General features: G+C 39.2%; 1 protein-coding gene across 6 annotated transcripts in view; it reads right to left on the reverse strand.

Annotated features, from left to right (window-relative positions):
* TERF1 (telomeric repeat binding factor 1) overlaps positions 1-21914 on the reverse strand; it is a 42409-nt gene that overhangs the window by 1621 nt on the left and 18874 nt on the right. For 3 of the 6 annotated variants that reach the window (XM_027826022.3, XM_007063581.4, XM_037892447.2), the window contains 6 exons: positions 21299-21448; positions 17708-17817; positions 15996-16061; positions 13830-13933; positions 12810-12883; positions 5666-6369 (listed from right to left, as the gene is read on the reverse strand). In XM_027826022.3, coding sequence (XP_027681823.1) covers positions 6211-6369; positions 12810-12883; positions 13830-13933; positions 15996-16061; positions 17708-17817; positions 21299-21448 — 663 coding nt within the window. In that variant the 3' untranslated portion in view covers positions 5666-6210. The other 3 variants (XM_037892444.2, XM_043539490.1, XM_037892445.2) reach the window with 3 other exon arrangements.

Genomic DNA, 21914 nt, shown 5'->3' on the forward strand with positions numbered 1-21914 from the left:
TGTTTAAATGTGAGAAAAGTTACCCTCACCATTAATCCACTAGAAGTGCTTAAAGTGGACAATTGAGGAACTAGTACTGCATCTCAGTTCAAATCCTGTGCCCCATCTCAGACAAGTCTAGGCAGCTATAGATGTTATCGAACATAAACATTTAAAGAAGGTGGATTAGCACTGTGGGTATTCCCCTTGTCCAATGCAGGTGACCACCTTCATATTAAAAAATTAAAGCTACTCAATTAGTTTCCTTCCTGTTTTGGATGGAAAACCTCAAGGACTTAATATCACTTACCACAATAGGGATTTCTTGGCACATGATGCTAAACAAAGCACCCATGTATCAAATTGCAGATTATTCTTTAACGGAGAGCAATGTAAATTTAGACTGCATTGTCCTATTGCCCTGTTGCAGTGATGTAATAGGTGATTGATCCATCTCAAAGTAAAAATGCTCATTTACTTTAAAATTGTATCTGTGTTACAGCAGTGAAATAAGTGACTAACTGTACTTGAACCACTGTTCACTAGCTAAAAGTCTTGGGTATGATATTCAAAAACACTGAATATTGGTCTAGCTCTCTCCCCACTGATGAACGGACACTTAAAATTCCCACTGTAATAGCGCTGAACAAGAATGAATTGCAGGTATCTCCACTCCTTGCTTTCAATACAGCATCTGTCTTGGCTGCTTGACTAGTGTAACGTTATGGAAGACAAGTCTCCTATTGCAGCACAACACTAAGTTTGCCCACTCCTGAAATCATGGACACCTGATGCGACAGGTTTTCTTTAGTTTTATAAAAAGAAAAGGAGTACTTGTGGCACCTTAGAGACTAACCAATTTATTTGAGCATAAGCTTTCGTGAGCTACAGCTCACTTCATCGGCTCTCATTGCCGCGAAGAGTAGGCGGGCCGCTGCAGTGCGCCTTGAAGCCTAGGGCGCAGGCCCGGGTGGAGCCACCGCAGATGCAGATCTTGGTGGTAGTAGCAAATATTCAAACGAGAACTTTGAAGGCCGAAGTGGAGAAGGGTTCCATGTGAACAGCAGTTGCTCGCCTATCTCTTAGGACTGACCCACGTTCACCGTTCCGAAGGGACGAGTGATGGCCTCCGTTGCCCTCAGCTGATCAAAAGGGAATCGGGTTCAGATCCCCGAATCCGGAGTGGTGGAGATGGGTGCCGCGAGGCATCCAGTGCGGTAATGCAACCGATCCCGGAGAAGCCGGCAGGAGCCCCAGGGAGAGTTCTCTTTTCTTTGTCTCATGGGCCCAAAGCTCCAGCGCCATCCATTTTCAGGGCTAGTTGATTTGGCAGGTGAGTTGTTACACACTCCTTAGCGGATTCCAACTTCCATGGCCACCGTCCTGCTTATGCTCAAATAAATTTGTTAGTCTCTTAGGTGCCACAAGTATTCCTTTTCTTTTTGTGAATACAGACTAAACACAGCTGCCACTCTGAAACCTTTAGTTTTATAGGTTCATGGACTCCAAGGCCAAGGGGACCATTGTGATCATCTAGTCTGACCTGTATAACACTGGCAACAGAACTTCCCCAAATTAAGTCCTGGAGAATATCTTTTAGAAAAGCACCCAATCTTGATTTAAGAATGGTCAATAGTGGAGAATCTGCTATGATCCTTGGTAAATTGTTCCCCTGGTTAATTACTGTTATTGTTAAAAATGTATTCCTTATTTCTAAGCTGAATTTTGTCTGGTTTCAATTTCGAACCATTGGATTGTGTTATACCCTTTCTCTGCTAGACTAAAGAGCCCATTATTAAATATTTGTTCCCTATGTAATACTTAGAGACTAATCAAGTAAGCCCTTACCTTCTCTTTGTTAAACTAGAGTGAGCTTCTTGAGACTATCACTAGAAGGCATATTTTCTAATCCTTTAATATCACTCTTGTGGTTCTTCTCTGAACCCTCTCCAATTTATCAATATCCTTATTGAACTGTTGACACCAGAATTGGATGCAGTGTTCCAGCAGTGGTTGCATCAGTGCCAAATACACAGGTAAAATAACCACTCAACTCTTACTTGAGATTCCCCTATTTATGCATCCAAGGATTGCATTAGCCCTTTTGGCCACAGGATCACTGAGAGCTCATGCTTAGCTGTTTGTCCACTACAACCCCTAAATCTTTTTCAGAGTCACTGCTTCCCAAGATAGAGTTCACCCCCATAGAGTAAGTATGGCCTATATTCTTTGTTCCTAGATCTATATTTACATTTAGCCTATTAAAAATGCACATTTCTTAGTATCTTAGAGGTCTGTATACTAATGCGAGAAGTATGGGGAATAAGCAGGAAGAACTCAAAATGCTAGTAAACAAACACAACTATGACATAGTTAGCAACACAGAAACGAAGTGGGATAATATGCATGACTGGAATATTGGTATAGAAGGGTACAGCTTGCTCAGGAAGGACAAGCAGGGAAAAAAGGGAGGAGGTGTTGCCTTATATATTAAAAATGTATACACTTGGACTGAGGTTGAGATGGAAATAGAAGAAGACAGACTTGTTGAAAGTCTCTGGGTAAGGATAAAGGGTAAAAAACAAGGGTGATGTCATGGTAGGGGTTTGCTACAGACCACCTAACTAGAAAGAAGAGCTGGATAATGATTTTTTTTTTTTTTTTTAAAAACAACTAACAAAATTCTTGGTTGAGTCCCATAGCAGCCTCTCTTATTCTACCCAGGACTGTCATCAGACTGACAGGCCTATAATTACCCAGGTTATCCCATTCATTCTTTTTAAATACTAGCACAACAACATTAGCTTTCTTCCAATCTTCTGGAACTTCCTCAGTGTTCCAAGACTTGTTGAGAACTCAACATTAATGGTCCTGTGAACTCCTCAGCCAGCTCTTTTAAAACTGCTGGATGCAAGTTAACTAGACCTGCTGATTCAAAAATGTCTAAACTTTAGTAACTGCTGTTTTAACATCATCCTGAGATACTAGTAGAATTGAGTGTTATGATAGGACTACATCAGTTCTTTCCCCCCAAATACTTATTGAACATTTCTTCCTTATCTGCATTATTATTGATAATTCTATTTCAATCTAGTAATGGACCAATGCCATTGTTAGGATTCTCTTTGTTCCTAACAGACACTTAAAAAATCGTCCTTATTTTCCTAAACGCTGCTAGCCATAGATTTCTTCTTGTATCCCTTTGCTTCCCTTATCAATTTTCTCAATTCTGAGTAATTAATATAAATCAGAAGCTATCAACATTCCTTTTAAAAAACAACAAAACAGCTGCCTTCATTTCCTCTCTGAACCAGGCAGGTTTAACCAGAATGGCCTTCCTTGATTGTAGCGTTCTGGACATCTAGTAAAGTGGTCTTAAATAATTCCCAATTATTTACATTTTTACTAATTAAGTTCTTCCTCTAAGATGATTTGGCTCAATCATTTTCAGCTTTATGAATTTGGGCCTTTTAAAGCTCCATGTATATATGTCACTGGTGCGGACTTTATTCTGTTTGCACTTGATAAATGTGATCACGAGAGAACTAAAAATTAATAGTAACTTAGGTACAAGTGATTGTGACTTGAATTCCTCTTTACTTGTCAAGACAAAGTTAGAATTCCCCCATGTTGGATGCAACACTTGTTGAGTTAGAAATTGTCATCTATAATATTTAGAAATTCCAAGGATGTTTTAGTACTGGCAACATAAGAGTGCCAGCATGTGTCACTGCAGTCCAAGTCCCCCACAATCATTCAGCTTTTTTCCCTATGCGTTGTTGATAATACGTAAGAAGCCAATCAGCCTGCTGCATAGTACAATCTGGTAGGCTGCAGCAGACACAAACTAATACCACATATTGCGCTTTATCTGTTAGGACACTGATGCATAAGCGTTCAAGATTATTTTCTTCTGAGTTATAAGTTACTTGGAAACAGGTAAAGCCATTTTTGACAGAGTGCTACTCCCACACCCCTGTTGCCAACTTGATCCTTCAAATAGGCTTTAACCATTGATTTTAACATTCCAGTAATGGGAATCATTCCACCAAGTTCAGTAATGCCAGCTAGATCAAATTTATGCTCATAAATGAGCAATTCCAATTCCTCATTTGTTACCCAGGCTCTAGCATTGGTGTATAGGCAATTTTTTTTCTTTATGACTTGATTCCTTGATTTTGTTCTCTACATCTTGATTTTGTACTGAATGCTCATTCATACTCTTCTTTTTAGGCTCCCCCTTTATTATTAATTTAAACACCTTCCTGATTACTCTGACCAGTCTGTCCCTGAGAAGATTAGTCCCCCTTCTATTGAGGTGGAGGCCATCCAAAGTATAAGGTCCTCCCATCTCTGTAGAGGGCAGACCAATGTTCAACCCTACACCACTTACCTAGCCAGCAGCTCACTTCTGGAATCTTTTGACTTCTGTTTTCCTTTGCTCATGGGACAGAGAGGATCTCAGAAAACTGGTTTACACCTGAACTCAGGAGCTCTGATGGAATGCCGATGTATGAACTAGATACAGCAGGAAATCTTATTTAGAAGTCTCAAACTTCTGACATTCAGTATGGTGGCAGGAGGAAGGTGTTCAGGAGAGAGAATTATTGTGAAGAGCCTAATGCAACTTGTTAAAAGAGCCTCAGAATAGGCAGCTCACCATTGAAGTAGCTGTTTGTCATCGTGAACCATGGCTATCTGCCAGACCCATCATGGTGGTACTTGTCTAACCCACAGAAGTTGTGAAAAGGCAACTTAATGATTCCACAATAATTTCTAAGACGACCTGGTGGACAGGGAAGTATGTGTTTTCTCCTTAATCTACAAAGCCTTTTCCTTGAGATTTTGGCATTCTGTACCACAGGTTTAAGACTGGAAGAGACAGCCAGATGCTCCCTAAAAGGCAATAGGTGGCACACTGTCCTGCTTAGGGAGCACTCACTCTTTTCATATGAGCTAATAGCATCCTGATGCACTTACATGAGCTGCCCTTCCCAGAGTTTATCTTCACTAGTTGACGGTGAGAAAATACAGAAGCAGCCCTCTGAGCCAGCTATATCATTCCCTATGCACAATGGCCTGCCATGTGTCGACTAAACAGGCTACCGAACCATATGTCTCAAGCCTTCCATATCCTGACTGGTAGAGTCATACCAGAGAGTCAAGGTTGCAACTGGGGGATGGGAGAACAGAGACCCACAAGAGGATTACGTGACCTACAAGTGATAGGTACTATCACAATATTACTCCCCACTCCCGTTCCACCTCACCCCAATTTCCTCTTCTGTGAAAGAACTAAGATTAATTTTCAGTTGTGCCAGCAACATAGGTAACTTCAAAATGGCATCTTTACAAATGGAGCAATGCCGTGAGTATTTCTACAAAAAAAACCCCAAAACACTTGCAGACCATTTGGAAAGTATCTTAAATTAGCAATGCAAGATTTTTGTGTAGTCATGCCTGCAGATAAATAAGTGTACAAGCCACTTTGACCAAGATATCTCAAGAATGAAATGCTGGACAGAGATCAAAAACATCACATTGATGCTGCATGACCTACCTTAATCTGATTCTCTTTGAGGATTAAACAAACTGTAATTGCTGATGCAAGCCTTTATGATGTGACTATCTCTAAATGCTTTGGAAATGATGCATATCTTTATAAGGGTACAAATACAGCATACTGTTTTACATTCTATTTACAGCTTTAATATTACATAATTAGTATTTTACAAATTAAGTAAAACATTTACATTTCATGAGTGATAACATCCACTTCATACAGATAAATGCCATCTTTTATGTTAAGTTACATATCTATACTCAAACAAGAGAGGATATACAGATGATGTATACCTTTTATTATTCTGGTTCCACTTTCAGGATGCTAGTTTTGAGACTTTGCCTTGCCCAACCAGAATTAACAAGCTACAGTTATCTTTGCTTTGCAGAATTAAAAATTCAAAATATTAAAACATTCTAAAGGGAAAAAAAAAAGATGAAGAGCTTACATTATCACTTATTGCTTTTCCTAGTATATACATTCATAGAGAGAAACATTAGTCTTACATTACTGTATTAATGAATTCACACACAGGAAGTTCTTTTATATCAACTTAAACTGCCCACAACACTTTAACCAAAATTATTGGGAAAAACTAGATAGGTGTCCAAACATTATTCTTCACGGGAAAAGTGGGGTAAGAGTTGAAGTTAGTTCTCACTGTCCAACTAAGCAATGTTTTGCTTGATCATAGTTCTCCATCTGTCTTTTAACATGACACTGGTTCGGTTGTTGAAGTCATAATGAATCAGAATTTTATTCCAATTTCCCACTCCAAACTTCTTTACCCCATTCTTCAGTCTATTGTCTTCTTCCCAAGTCCATCGCTTTAGAAAGATAATTGTACACACTAAATTTTCTCCGTAGAAAGTTCTAATTTGACACATTTAGTATAAATACCAGAAATGTATGAAAATATTCTTTATATTTCACTTATTAGTTTACATGTATTCATATAATGCTACATTAAAGGGAGTACAATTCTACATTTTCAGGTTATATCTGATACTTTGGGAGATATTTTCCTGTTTGGGTTTGGTGGATTTAAGTAGATAGCCCTTTAGAATAAATACCTTTGGGCTGCTGAAGTTTCACATAGAATGTCACATAATAAAGACATAGGTGCATTTTGAAAATTCTACCCAATGTCTGACTGGCTTTCAAAATTTACTAAGGAGCCTAAGCTAGACAGGCTCTTGAAAATTTTATCAGTGATGACCAAGACTAACATTAACTGACATGCAGAATGACCATTCAGACAACAGACAGTACTTAGTCAATAATGATATATAGGTAGCTATTTCTGTGACAGTTTCACTTGAGAAATAAGTATCAAAAGGAGATGCTGCGTACCAACAGCAATGGCATTTCAAATGTTAGTTCTTTTTATACGTTTAGTACTTTTTATCCAGGATTTTAAATACAAGCACGTGTGTATTATTTCCATTTAAGACAGAGAGGTAAGCAACTTGCTCAAGGTCATAAAGCAACTACCCATCTGACATCTAGTCATGTGCACTAACCAGAAGACCATGCAACATCTAAACTAATCTAAGACTACAGCAGTATATTTAGTGTATTTTGCTATTAATGCAACTATAATGATAGGCCCACAAGTACAAAATTAAACATACAAAATGCATCGAGTTATCAAATATGACACAAAAGAACTTCCAAACCCAACAAAGCTAGAAACCCTCCCAACTCAATCCTCAAAAAAGTCTTTAGTCATAGAGTTAAAGACCAGAAAGGACAACCAGGTCATCTAGTCTGACCTCCTGTATATCACAAGACACCAACACCACCTATCACCTGCACAGTAAAAAACAACAACAGAAATTAGACCAAAGTATTAACTGTATCAGGCTGGATAAAAATCTATGATTAAAAAAATTTTTTTAAATTGATTTTTTAATTTAAATTAAACACAGGTATACTTTTAAAATAAACCTATTTAAAATTCAATTTGAAAGTTACTATAATTAAAATAATGTAAATTAAATAAATATTAAGCAGCACAAATTTTCTGTTGAAGATCAAAGTAAAGAATTGGTGGAAGTCACAGGCTAAGCACCTGGAATCAGACTTTGTTGAAGTGCTAAACTAATTTCTGACAGCAGTAGCCTCTTCTGTCAGAGAGAATATTTTCTTCATTTCAGTTTATTCAGCTACTTCAGTTCAATTATTAGTTCAGGGTGGCCCAACTGGTGGCCAATGGGCCACTTCTGGTGCTCATATTGTCCACTCCCCCAGCAGTAGCTGCCTGGAATGTAGAGAGCATTGCAGTGAAATGCTGCACATGCCAGAAACCTGCTCTACAAAATGGCGTCCTTCACATGGCATGACTTCTCACGTACCATGAGTGTGAGGTCTCACTGCATGGAGGATGTCATTTTGTGCTACAGAATGGTGTACTCTGTACAGTAGGTACTTGTACATATGGTTCATGTGAGGTCACACTGCCTGGAAGACACCATTTCATTTCTGTATTTGGCATGCAGAGGTGCTGCACAACTGCTCATGCACCCCATGTGACTGAAAAGTTGATTGAGTCAAGAAACCAACTGGGAGTTGCAAACCAGGAAAGCTCTTTTTCTTCTTCTGATCTATGATCAGTGTGAGAGGATGAGCTCTATTAGTTCTAAAATCTTGAAGGAAAATCAGTTCAATTTACTAACTGCAGATAATACTTTCTTTGTTTTATTCAACAGTTAGCTTTGAATGAAAAACATGTTTTGATAAACCCTTTTCTTATGTATCCAGCATATTTAAGATTTTTTGTATTAAATAAAACTATTTAAAATGCTATTTGTGTGCCATTTTAATCAAATTAGAATTTCCATCCGACTAGAGCTTGACTCAAATCACAAGTAAAAATCTAGTAAATCCACCATTTTTAAACAATTAAAAATATAAAAATGATTAATCTGAATAAATGAAAGAGGAGCTATATAATTTCTTAAATAAGTGTATATAGATATGGTGCATCCTCCTGATTAGTAAAAAGTAATACCAAGCTCAGTGTAAAGGCTATGTTTAGATGAAAAAAATCAACATATTGGAATGGTTACCAATCAATGAGAGTCAACCTTTCTTTAAGAAATAACTAAAAAGTAAAAAGGCAAAAGATACAAAATGTATTTAAATCAAAGTTTCCTGTTTACTTATTTAAATCATGATTAAAATTGACGATTTAAAATCAATCCACCAGGAAGTAAACACAATGTTCTTGTAATACACTGCTACAGCAACTTAACTCTCTTTTGGACAAATGTAAAGATGAATAGGAAAAGAAAAATCCAAAACATAGCCCTTCCTCTGGGAATTCCCTGCTCTCAAAACACACAAATCTAGGGGAACTGTCAGCTCAAGTGTCCCAGCTGATCTCAACTTTCAGGGTAAAGCATGGAGAGGGCCAACTTTTAATATACTCTAACTATAAAGCCTGTTACGTTTCAGGTTCAGACATCTCAAATTCCATAAAGAAACAAATGGGAAGTCAATGGAATCTAGTTTTATAGCTCTAACAGGTACCATTTCATTCATAAAAAATGAAGCAAACCGTTTGGGAGTTTATAGCCCTACTAAAGGCTCACTTAACTAGCCTTCCAATGCTGATGTCCACTCCTGAACCTTACCAGTCTCTCAAACAGCATATTGTATACAGAATTAAACAGATTTTCAAATCACACAGAAAAAAAAGAGTAAGAGGGAACTAAAATATTCTCATAATTTTACTGTTTGCATCATCCCTTGCTGTAATATATCTTAAGTAATATTGTAAGCTGCTTAGAGGAGGAATAGCAGTATGCCTTCTCCGTCCGCTAGAGAACTAGGCAACAGCAGTAACAATAACTGGCAGATTTCAGAATTGGATACTACCTCCCTCTGCTTTTGCCCTGTTCTTTCATAAGGTGAACACATTTTTAATGTAAATCTAAATGTACTCATCAGTTGTCATTTTTCACCCCAGGATCATAAAGAGTTTTAATGATAAAGGAATAACTCTGTAAGGGTGAGAGTTATTCTGGAAATGCTACCAGAAGGATAACCATAGCAGTGCTAGCACACTAAACTACATGCTTTGTGCCACCAGACCCTTTCTTACTCCTATGTATTATTTAAGAATCACATTGTGATAGCAACCAGAAAGTACCAATAGGATAGGAGCCTGAGCCTCATTCTGTTAAGTGCTGTAAAAAACACAGACACCATCCCCACCCTGAGTTTACAATCTAAAAGTTGCTCTCCTAAAAATATTTCCATTTCTATTTCATATAAATTGAATTTTAGTTTAAAATGTCAAGCTTCTTCATACAGTTTGAGTGTCCCCTTCCTAGCCCATTCCTAAAATGTAGGATGAAGGACTCTACAAACATTGAGACTCAATAGCTTAGATTTATTTAGGGCTAGATTTGTTCCAGGTTAATGCTGCTATTTACCACCCATTAAGCCAAATGGTGAATCTGGCCACAAAAAGAGCAAGCCAGTACTGACCCAAATTGAAAAGTTGGTGACAAATAATTACAAAAAGCAAAACTAACAGTTTAAATCCTCTGTGATAAGCTACTACAAACTCCTCTTAAATCCTTTACGTATAATTGCTCTTTGGAAACCAGTATTACACATCCTTGGAAGTTAAATTGAATCCTCCCCACCAACCTGTCCAAAAAAATCTAAATTTTCTTCTTTGACACAAATAAAGGTCCAATTCTGGATCCCTTGCTTCAGCAGCAAGCCCCACTGATTGCAGTTGGGCTACTCATGGCACTAAAGGACTTCTCATACAAAAAAGGGGTATAAAAGGGAGCTCTCTAGCACCGTAAAATAAGTAAGTGGCACTTGCATCTGTAGAGTTCAATTTACTACTGAAAGGCATTAGAAATTACAGAGGATTCTCCTTTCAATAGTGTTGCGTCAGACTAAAATGTAGCTTAACTGAAAAATGTTGCTATGAAAAGCTGAAAACGGGCACTGAACCATTGCAACGAAATGCCATTACAAAACAAGAACAAACAAAGCCAACATTGAAAGAGGGACTGCATGGAAAAGGGAGTTCTAAAAGTCAACAACCCTTTCTGTGACATTCACAGCATTCTTTTATGCATGCAAACAGTCTTATATAACCCACATAATTATGTGGATGAGCAGACTCAACTTTTTGGAATACCAAAAACATTGCTCTGTGTAATATGGATACTAGAGATCCCACTGACAAGGACTACTGCACAGAAATAGCAAGGAGATAAAGTATGCATTCTATAGGTTCATGAGAGCAATTGTGTAGAATTTGAATTTTTTTCTTTCCATTCTTTATAAGAATTTAGGAATTTTTCCCATCCACTACCAACTTTTATCCATTTCCGTCTGTTGTTGGGTTTCTGCATTTTTATAGGGTTGATTTTACCATATAGTTAGGAACTGTAACCATCATAGCTTCTAGTCTTTCTAAGGTATCTGTTCACAAAGATTATTAAAGTCAGCACAAGTCATGGAAAGGTGTTTGTAATTAACTACTGATGCAGAACTACCATAGCAAAGAACAAAATATTGATAATATATACAGTTTTTCTGTATTAGTGAGGAGTGCAAACTTAGCACCAGGTGCAGTATAAGTGGGTTTTTTTTGTTTGTTTGTTTTGTTTTGTTTTTAAATCATGTGGCAATGTGCCAATATTCTTCATGTCATTAAGTGGCAGTTTTTGCTACCTTCATCAATAATGAAACAAGAGGAAAGGGGGCGCTGCTTTGAGCAATTTGGCTATGTTTCTGTAAGAAGGGAATAAATATTTTAAGGCAAACAGATGCATCGTTAATGTGCCCCTCTAAAATTTTGTTTTGATAAAACATCTGTAGCTTCTAAGGAGATTGTAAAGTTTTTGCCATGGTTAAGCTTTGCTTTGAAATAAATTGTGTTTCAAATCAGTGTTTTAATGTGGTGCCTGTTCCCATATCTAGTCTCTGGGGGGTATGGATTTTGGTGGCTTAATAATGGATCTCTCATTAGTAGATGGTCTAGTTTGAGGATTGGATGTACCTGTAAATTTAACCAGTACTTTGACTTCAATATAGGCTATTAAGGAAGGGAAGAATAAAGGAGCTAGAAGGACATTTATCTACAGCAGTGGTTCCCAAACTTGTTCCGCCGCTTGTGCGGGGAAAGCCCCTGCCAGGCCAGGCCGGTTTGTTTACCTGCTGCGTCCGCAGGTTCGGCCGATCGCGGCTCCCAGCAGCCGTGGTTCGCAGCTCCAGGCTAAAGGGAACTACTGAAAGTGGCGCGGGCCAAGGGACATACTGGCCGCTGCTTCCAGCGGCTCCCACTGGCCTGGAGCCGTGATCGGCCAAGCCTGCGGACATGGCAGGTAAACAAACTGGCCCGGCCCACCAGGGGCTTTCCCTGCACAAGCGGCGGAACAAGTTTGGGAACAACTGACCTACAGTAAACTGATAGGAAAGTTCTTTTCTCTAGTTATTCTTAAAAATTTGAGTCACAAAAATAAGTTCATCTTTTCCTGATGAACTCAAGGTAAAAGGATGAAACAGCTTGTGTCAGGCTGTTGTAAATGACAATTTGGAGACTCAAGATTTACAACAATCTTGTGCTGTCTGACTATCTCTTCAGAGTGCCCCTCTATGTTGAAAACTGAAGCCTATATTTTATCTTTAAGAGTTAGAAGATTTTATCATTATTTTGAACGTCATGACAGTCATTTCAAAAAGTTTACTGTATACCAGATGTATTATTTCAAAACAGTAGTAGTCTTGTTCCCAAGCAAAGTCAAGCGCACTTTAAATACCCTTTTCATAACATCCCTATATTAAGGTCATATTTCTAGGTTTCCCAAAGTTAGGTGGTACTTTAGTTTGTGTCTGTGATGTAACTAGCATTTAAAATAGTGACTACAAACAGATTTCTACATTTTCTTCATGGATAAGGCCTTTATGAAATGCAGCATAAACAGCAAGTTGCCCGTTATCAGACTACTGTAATAGGTTTACTTTGAAAACTCCATCCCAGTTATGTATTTTCACCCTTACAATGGAGCACTTTGTTCACTAAGGTGACAGTCCAACATTAAGCCACTGCATGACAAAATCATTGGTGCTGGCTTGTCCAAAGCTCCTGCCAGGAACTGCTGTCTTATAGCAACATGCTGCACAGTAACTAAAGTTGGAAAGAATGCTATGTTACATTTCCTCTGATGGAATACCCATACATTTTGTAGATTAATTTTAGGTCCATTTATAGCATAAAACCAATACACACCTGCTTCTTTCGGCGAGTTGGCCTGTGAGACAGAGATTTTCCATCATTTTCAATGTTCTGCAAATCACTGAGACCTAAATTAATAAGTTAAGCACACACAGATCAATAAATGTCAGCGTTCTGAACCCAATTCTCCACTGTAACATTTACACCCGTGAGAAGCAAGAACAAAGTGAGTGTAGAATATTACTGTTTGATTTGTTAGCCTTTACATCTACTTTGGACTATTGTAGGTGTCTATGTGGGATAAGCACAGTAGAGAATCTGACCATCTGTTGGGGTACTCAAAAAAGAAGGATACTTACAAATGGCCACTAAATTCCTGTAAGAGATTGTACCAGTAAAAGAATTTTACTTGTACTTTAAATATTTAATGAACAAGAATTCTGAACAGCATTAAACATTTCTCCATTACTACAAATAAAACAGTACAAAATCTACCTTGTAACTATTTACATGCACTTTTGACCACCTACCCATCTCCCCTGCGGCTTATTTTAACATCCTAAATCTGTGCAGCTTTGCCACAGCTGTCTTTTTTAAAAAGCTAGCCTACCTGTTTCTTCTTCCTCCCCTACAAAATGAGGAATTTCTCCCCAGAATTACCCTGGCCAGAGATCCAGGACAGACACTACTAACTGATTTCTTATAAATAAAATATACTCTAAAGTGCAATAAATCATGAAGTGGACAGCATAATCAACTGTTTCCTAGATCTTTTGGTTGGTTGGTGACCTCAAATCATTTTACAAAATTTTAGCTCTTGAAGTTTTAGAACTTGGCCCCCAAATCTGAAACCAGGCAGAATCTTGAGGCACCGTGATTGCGGCTTTCCTGTTCCAAATGCAGACAAAAAATGGTGGAGTACTTGAAGAACAAGCTAATAGCAAATTTCAAGGGAGGAAAACAGTCATGTAGAGGTAATATTTTGAAAGCCCATGAGTGCCAAGAATTTATCTGTGAATTGTTATATTGCATTCGGTGTACCACAAGTCTTAATGAAAGCCACAGCATACTCACTTTGAAGACAACTGGTATTTCTGTGTTTTGTTATCCCATTAGAAGACACATTTTCTAGCTTCCAGAGGGTATGGTGTGCTAAGGAATAAAGGTGTTTGCGTGACCTGCAAGATACATAAAGCTATAACAACTAGACCTGCTGAAACATTCAGGAATACGTGTGACACAGCTATGCAAGCTGATTTTTCGGTTTGGTTGCTGAACTGAAAAAACAAACATTTTTTCCAACTGAAACCAAATTTTCATTTTTTCTTGGCAAAACAAAACATCAATCTGAAGTGACATTTCAAAACTGTTAGTTTCGAAAGTTTCAAAAGAAACAGTTACCTACATTTCCGTAACTGCTGTTCTTTGAGGTGTGTTGCATATGTACATTCCACTAGAGAGGTGTTCGCGCCCTCTTGCAAAGATGTCAGATTTTTTCCCCCCTCAAAGGTACCCATTGGGGCAGCTTGAGCGCCCTCTGTCGCCACGTGGCACTATGTGCTGGTATAAGAAGGCAGAGCCACCCCAACCTGTCTCTTCCTTCGTGCCCATTTGACTCCAATAGAGAGGGCAAGGCAGGCAGATTGTGGAATACACCTCAAAGAACAACTGTTGCGGAAAGATAAAAAACTGTTTCTTCGAGCGATTGCACATGTCGATTCCACGTAGGTGACTCTCATGGAAACAGCTATGGAAGTGGGTTCAGAGTCCATCTAAACGGTGATCTCAGGATCACCTGTCTGAAACTGGCATCGTCTCTGCACTGACAGTTGATGGTGTAATGAGAAGCGAAAGCGTGGACTGATGATCAACTCGCTGCATTACAAATATCAACAATTGGTACTCAAGCCAGGAAATCTGCAGAAGCTGCTTGTGCTCTAGTAGAATGTGCCGGTTCTGGAGATGGCAGGGTTGTGTTACACAGTTGGTAGCACAAATGGATGCAGGGAGAGATCCAGAAGGAGATTCTCTGGGAGGAAACTGGATTGCCCTTAACTCTATCAGCAACTGTGACAAAGAGCTGTAAAGAAGTTTGGAAAGATTTACTGAGCACTTGGTAGAAAGCTAATGCTCTTCTCGCATCCAGTGAGTAAAGTCTTTCTTCATGCTTATGGTGATGGGGATTTGGAAAAAATGTTGGCAGATATCTTGGTTAACATGAAAACTAGAGAGACTACTTTTGTAAGGACCTAAGGGTGTAGATAGAGATAAACCTTATCCTTTTAAAAACGGTATAAGGTGGTTCTGATACTAGAGCTCTCAGCTCACCAACTCTTCTGGCTGAGGTGATCACTACTAGGAATACTACCTTCATGGAAAGGTGAAGGAAGGAACAAGTCACAAAAGTTTCAAAGTGGAGTCCCGTTAGACTAGTCAGGGCTAAATTAAGGTCCCCAAGAGAGATGGGGTCCCGCACTTGAGGGTATAGTCTGGCCATGCCCTTCAGAAATTGACTAACAATGGGGTAGGAGAAAAGGGGCCTATTATCCTCCCGTATACGGAAAGCAGAGATAGCAGCCAAATGTACCCTTAGGGAACTAATGGTCACATTCTGTTTTAGATCTAGAAGGTAGTCCAGCGCAGCTTTCGGGGGTGCTTTGTGAGGAGACACAAAGGGGCAAAAATTGTGGATTGGTCCTGCTTTGAGCAGGGGGTTGGACTAGATGACCTCCTGAGGTCCCTTCCCACCCTGATAGTCTAGGATTCTATGATGATGGAGAAGCACTTCCACTTGGGCAGGTAAGTGATTCTAGTTGAGGGTTTTCTACTATTTAGAAGTACATTCTGGACAACTATCACTGGCGGTATGAAGGAACTGAGGGGGATCGGGGATAGCTCTGCCCTCTTATACCAGCACGCAGTGGCATGTGGCTATAAAGAGCCCTCAAGCTGCCCGATGGGTACTGCCGAGGGAAAGAAAAAAAAAAATCTCCAATATCTGTGCATGAGGTGCACACAAATCTACAGTGGAACTGACACATGCCATTGCTTGCAGAAGAACAAGCTGTTTTGACTTTTTCAAAATTTGTTTCCTCATTTTTTTAGTCAGCCAAGACTATTCAAGAATTTGGGATGAATTCTCAAAGTTTTGGTTGCCTCAAAATTGCATTTTTTGGCAAATTTTCCATCCAAATTTCACCCAGCTCTAGTGACACACAGCAACAAAAGAAAATTCTCTACCTTTTTAGAGGTTCTCTTGCATTCTCTGATGATTCATTTGCAATACTACTTTGATCCTCTAGATTACTGAAGAAAAAAAAAAAAGATAGAAATGTTTAAAAGCCAAAAGTCATCCCCTAGACTTCAGCCCTTCTGTCTAGACAAGTAAACTTATCCTCTCTAATAAAACTTCTAACAAAGTATACAAAGGTTAGCTATGTAGAACCATTAACCTCCTTAGAGACCCATTAGCAGCCTATCCTTAAATCTACCCAAAGCATAAAAAAAAATAGACCAGTGGCAATCCCCAGGTCCGCCAAAAAACAAGAATATGTGACTAAATATAATACATGCTTAAAATTGAAATATTAATTATAAAGAAGTCCTTCAAAGAGTAGTATGCCCATATTTTCAAACTTTAATTCTAAACACTTCTTATAGACAAACTATGGAAACCATTTGTATTCTTCAACTAAATCTTCCCTATCCTGTATTCTATCACTCTCTCTCAAGAGATGTAATCAGCGTAAGGCACCATCCTTACAACATTTTGCAATTACTCTTCACTAATAGTCTAATCTGCATCCAAGTTACCTCCCTTAGTGAAATGTTCAGATCAAGCATAAAACAGTAGCAGTGAGGACTACATCCACAATGAAGATCTAGCCCACCATCTTTCTCAGTAAGAAACAACTTGTAGCAGATCTAGGATTTCAATAATCACCACAGCACATTCAGTCAGAATGAAAAGTGACTGGCCTTCAAGTTTAGTCAGTCAAACTTCCACAACATTCCTCATTATTAAAAAGCACATCAGTGCTTCAAACAGAAGCGTTAAGAAGTTCAACTGATTTGGAGTAGAGCAAACAGTTTTTTAGGTTACTGGTTTGGAAGAGACCCAACTACTTTCTACACTATGACTACAACTAGTAAACAGATGACCTAATTTACTAGAGTCATCAGTGAACTAGGGATGGGTTCCTCCCCTCCACTTTGGCAGAAGCATACCAGGGCATGAAACCCTTGTCTCCCTGCTCTTTCCTCTTCATATACCAATATGTCCTGAATTTGAAGGGCAGGACTAAAAAAGCTTGAGCATAAAGAAAAGTTAAAATAGATTTCAATGTTTTTAACTGTCACAAGGTTTTGTTCTCTGACAACATTTGTTCAAGTTAAAAACGTGCATCTTCAACAAATAGTTACTAAGTCCGTGCCAAGCCCTACCAACTTGTTTTTTGTTGGACATTATCTTTTGGAAGAATTCTTTTACCTCCTTATAGTAGAGCCCTGCGCAGGACTATTTTTTTAATCCTGCTCCCGTCCTGCCCCTTACCTGGTCCCACATTGTTTCTTGCATTTGTATCCTGCTCCCACCCACAAAAAGTTAGATCCCGCAAGAGAGATTAGCCCATGCTACTAAAAACAAAAACAAAACTACAGTTGGTTAATATATTGTAAAAAAATGGAATTCACACAATTTTTACCACTAAAAGAATAAACAAATCTTGCTTAAATCATGTAAAAAAGCACTTTAACTCAGACAAGTCTCTTTCTAGCTCTCACTTAGTCTGAGTATTAAAACCTTTTTTTTTTTAAATAAAGTTTCCCCACAAATTGCTGCAGTCTGTTTTTGTTTTGCAACCCACAACAAAGTAAATTTTACCCACTAAGCTAATTTCAAGTACCACTAATAAATTCTTACATGGTTACTGGTATGATGCTCAGTTACAAACCTTTGTTCTGTTTCCAAATTACTTCCATTATTTGTTTCAATAATATTTCCAGGTTTATTGTGAGACATTGTTGCTTCCAATCTTTTAGTCTCCACCTCTTCTGTGGCTGCCTATGAGGATTGTAAGAGCAAGTGATGCATTTATTTGAACATAAACTGCAGCTAAGTAACAACATATATTACTGTTACAACACCTGAAGTAGTTACTTTCAAGACATTTCTAATAGTAACATTTCGCCATTATGATAATACTACTTTGAATATATTTCATTAGGTTACGCATAGAACTAAAGTTCCATCAGAACACTTATCAAAGTTCAATAACCAAAGACATTTTAAGAGAGGAACACATCTGATGCTATGTACATTAATAGTTATACATGTTCAAATAAACAAGGGTATGCGGGAGATGCACGTTGTACGTTTTAGAGCAATTCTAAGGGAGCAAATGTTATTATAAAGGCAGATTCAATGGTACTGCTTGTATGAATAGATCATACCGGCTTTCTTGCAATTTTAAATTTAAAACTAAATATCTGGTCGCTCAGAATTTAAGAATATTGGTACGACATGTACAGCAGACACTTTTGGTGTGGCTGTAACAGTAACAAATATTATCTAAAGGCAATGAAGATATATTTTATACACAAGTGGAGAGAGAAGCAGAAAAAGTGTAATATTCACAGTCAGCTATTTAAAACCATCAATGTGTCAGAGAATGCTTTAAAAATAATAGGTACAACATTTTCAGGCACAAACATGATTTTCAAATGTGTCCCTTTAACTTTAAATTTTAAAATTAAAACCCAAGATTGTAACTGACAAATTGAAAAAAATATATATATATATATATATTTTATCCCCAGTTTATTGTGTATGAATTCAGATGGATTTTGTTGATGGCACTTCCTGTCTCAGTACTAGTCTGATGACACTGTCTACACTTTGCTCTGGCACAGCTTACCTACTCGCTCTTTTCAAGGCCCTGCAAGGAGGTCACCAATAGCAGTAGCAGCTGCCCTTCTGAAGATTGAGTTTGGTGGTAGTCAAGAAAGTCAGTCCTTCACTCTGACCCACATATGGGCCCCCTTTACCCTACCCACCTCCCTGCATAGTACCAGGGGACAATGCAGCCAAGTGAGGTGGAGTTGTGGGACTTCTCTATGCCAGGGAAGTACAGGCATCTCCGTGGGCATTTGCAGGAGGGGAAGGCAGCTGACTGTGCAATGGAAGGAGGGAGCTGTTTGCTTCCCAGGATTCCCCTGCATGTACCAGAAAGTACATAGGACATTGAAAGGACTAACCTCAGTGATGCTCCTGAAGAGGTTAACAGGGATGGGTAGGAAAGCAGGTGTGGTATACTGTGGGCCTCAGAACACTTGGTGTGGAGCTCCTGGGCCTTCCTGTCTCACCTCTACTGAAGAGACACATAGCAACGGTAGGGAACTGTCTAAAGCAGAGGTGGGCAAACTATGGCCTGGCGGGCCACATCTGGCCCAAGGGACCATCCTGCCTGGCCCTTGATCTCCCGGCCGGGGAGGCTAACCCCCGGCCCCCCAGTACTGTTCCCCCTCCCCTGCAGCCTCAGCTTGCTGCACCACCAGCGCTCTGGGCGGTGTAATTGGCTCTGGCCGGGAGGCTGCGAACTTCTGCTGCTCTGAGCGGCATGGTAAGGGGTGAGGAGCAGGGGGGTTGGATAAGGGGCAGGGGGTCCTGGAGGGCAGTCAGGGGACACGGAGTGGTTGGATGGGGCGGAGGTCAGGGGACAGGGGTCCTGGGGGCGGTTGGATAGGCGTGGGGTCCCGGAGGGCCTGTCAGGGGGTGGTCAAGGGACAAGGAGTGGGGCGGGGGGGGGGGGGGGGGGGGGGGGGGGGGTTGGTTGGGTCGGAGGTTCTGAGGGGGGCAGTCAGGGGTCGGGAAGTGGGAGGGGACAGAGGCCAGGCTGTTTGGAGAGGCACATCCTTCCCTACTCGGCCCTCCATACAGTTTTGCAACTCCGATGTGGCCCTTGGGCCAAAAAGTTTGCCCACCCCTGGTCTAAAGGGATTTTCTTTGGTGCCCTAACAGGAATCTGAATTTTTTTTAACCAATTGAAAAAAAAAAAAAAAAAGTTAGAACAGAGCCTGTCATGGATTAACAAAACAACTGACTGCTCAGCCAGAGCTGACTGGCAGCCCCACAGCTGCTGTGAGGATAAAAGGGCTACAAGGCAGGAGGGTGGGCAACTGCCAGAGACAGAGGGATGGCAGAGAAAGGATCTCTCCAGTAGACTGGTGAGAAGCTGCCAGACAAACCAACCCACCAAAGGGGGAGAAACAGGGCAAGAAGCTGGGGAAGACTACAGAGGTAGGAAGTCACTCAGAGAACAGTAAGGGTCTGTGAAGGGCTAGTGCTGGCTGTTATTAACAAAGGCCTTGAGCTGGAACCCAGTGGAGCGGATGCACCTACCTACCTTAGCCAGGGTCTCTTACAGAAGAAGCTCCTACCTCCAGGAGAATTAGGACTGATTAGCTCCTACTGGAGTGTCGCAACTTCTGTTCCCGTATTATCCTAACGGGGACAGAGACTATTGAAGACCTGTCCAGGAGGGGTCAGTTCTTGACAGTGACTTGACAAATGCAGAGTTGGGGTGTGACAGCATAATGAGCAACGGAGACAGGTTGGTGCAGTTCCCCGTTCTGCTGTAAGGGGACACTAACAGATAAAGACCCCCATATTACAGTGCTACTTTGAATGCTTTAAGTGTACTTAATACTTTGAATGCTCTCCGCTTCCAAAATAGTTACAGCAGCTCAGATTTGATTTAAAAGATTTGTTTCTCTCTCTTCTTTAGTTTTGTAATATCCCACACAAAGTTTTAGAAGCAATCCCCTGAATTACTCAATTATAAAAAGCACACATTAAAGAATTTCCCCTCACTGTTGACTATGTATAGTTTTCATGAATATATCTTTTCAGTATCTGCGTAAAAGAAAATGGAATTTATTAAAGTGTCATCCTGAAAATGAACTGCGGTAGAAGTGTTATTCCTTCCTATTTGAAATCATTGTTGAGATAGATGGTGCATAAGGAACATTTTTATTAGAGAGAAGTGAAAATAATTTGATTCATTAATCGGATATTAACCTACAATAAATGTCTAAGCGGTATAATACTAAAAGTTTTATAGGCTTAAAAGAAAAAATAAAGCATGAAATAGCTAGGTACAGTATTTTTAAACAGTCTGTTCTAGATAACAAAAAGTGATCCTCTTACCCATACGCAAGTTTAAAAGGATCCAGTTTTAATCAGACAATTCTTATTTTCTCATATTTCTTTTCTAAATAAAGCTTGTTGTGCAATACTTTCATTTCCCACATTAAGAAAATATTTTCTGTAGTAACTTTTGTGAAATTTATTCTAGTATTCGTCTCTCAAGCACACGCTGTTCATTGTTTATTAACGGAACCATATGTGGAAAGGTAAGGCTCTTTTATCTCTAAAAGTGCTCAAGGTACTGTTCTAGTTCAACTCATCTCCTGAACATTTTCCATCCTCTTTATTTTGCCTCATCGTGTACCATTTTTATCAGCTTTGTGTTTACTCAACATACCTTGATTAGAAAGTTTGTTGAGTTTTCTTTCAAGAAATCATCAATGTAAGACTTGATTTTATCGATCAAGAGATTATAACTGAAGCTCTGGAGGAAAGGCAGATCTGGATCGTTCCCATTAATTATTAAGGCCAGCTTCATTCTTAAAGCCTATAACAGAAAGAAAATTCAGAATATACCAAAAATTCATGTTTTGTATGTAATTATATAAGTAACACCTGCAAATATATTTTATAATCTGCTTAATATCACTTCTCAAATTTCTATTCTACACTGGCTGGAAATGGCAGTTATCAAAAACTTAGAAGAAAGGAAGGCTATTTACTAGTAACTGAGTCTTCTGAAGGTATTGCCTACATAGATCCTTATTTTGGGTTCTGTACCATGCCTTATGAGTACCAGAACCATTTCAAGGAGTTTACAGTTTGGGCTGCATGAACATTAACCTATGGATTCCAAAACTTTCCAAAAGACCCTTATTTCCTCTTCACCTTCTTTAAGCCAATCCTACGACTCCAAGGAAATGGGGAAAAGGAGAGTGGAGCAGAAAATTCAAACAACTCCAGTTGTTAGTAAATAACACTTTTTCTCTTTTATTGCCTCTGCAAATTACCAC

This window comes from Chelonia mydas, chromosome 2 (genome assembly GCF_015237465.2).
Source record: "Chelonia mydas isolate rCheMyd1 chromosome 2, rCheMyd1.pri.v2, whole genome shotgun sequence".
NCBI lineage: Eukaryota > Metazoa > Chordata > Testudines > Cheloniidae > Chelonia > Chelonia mydas.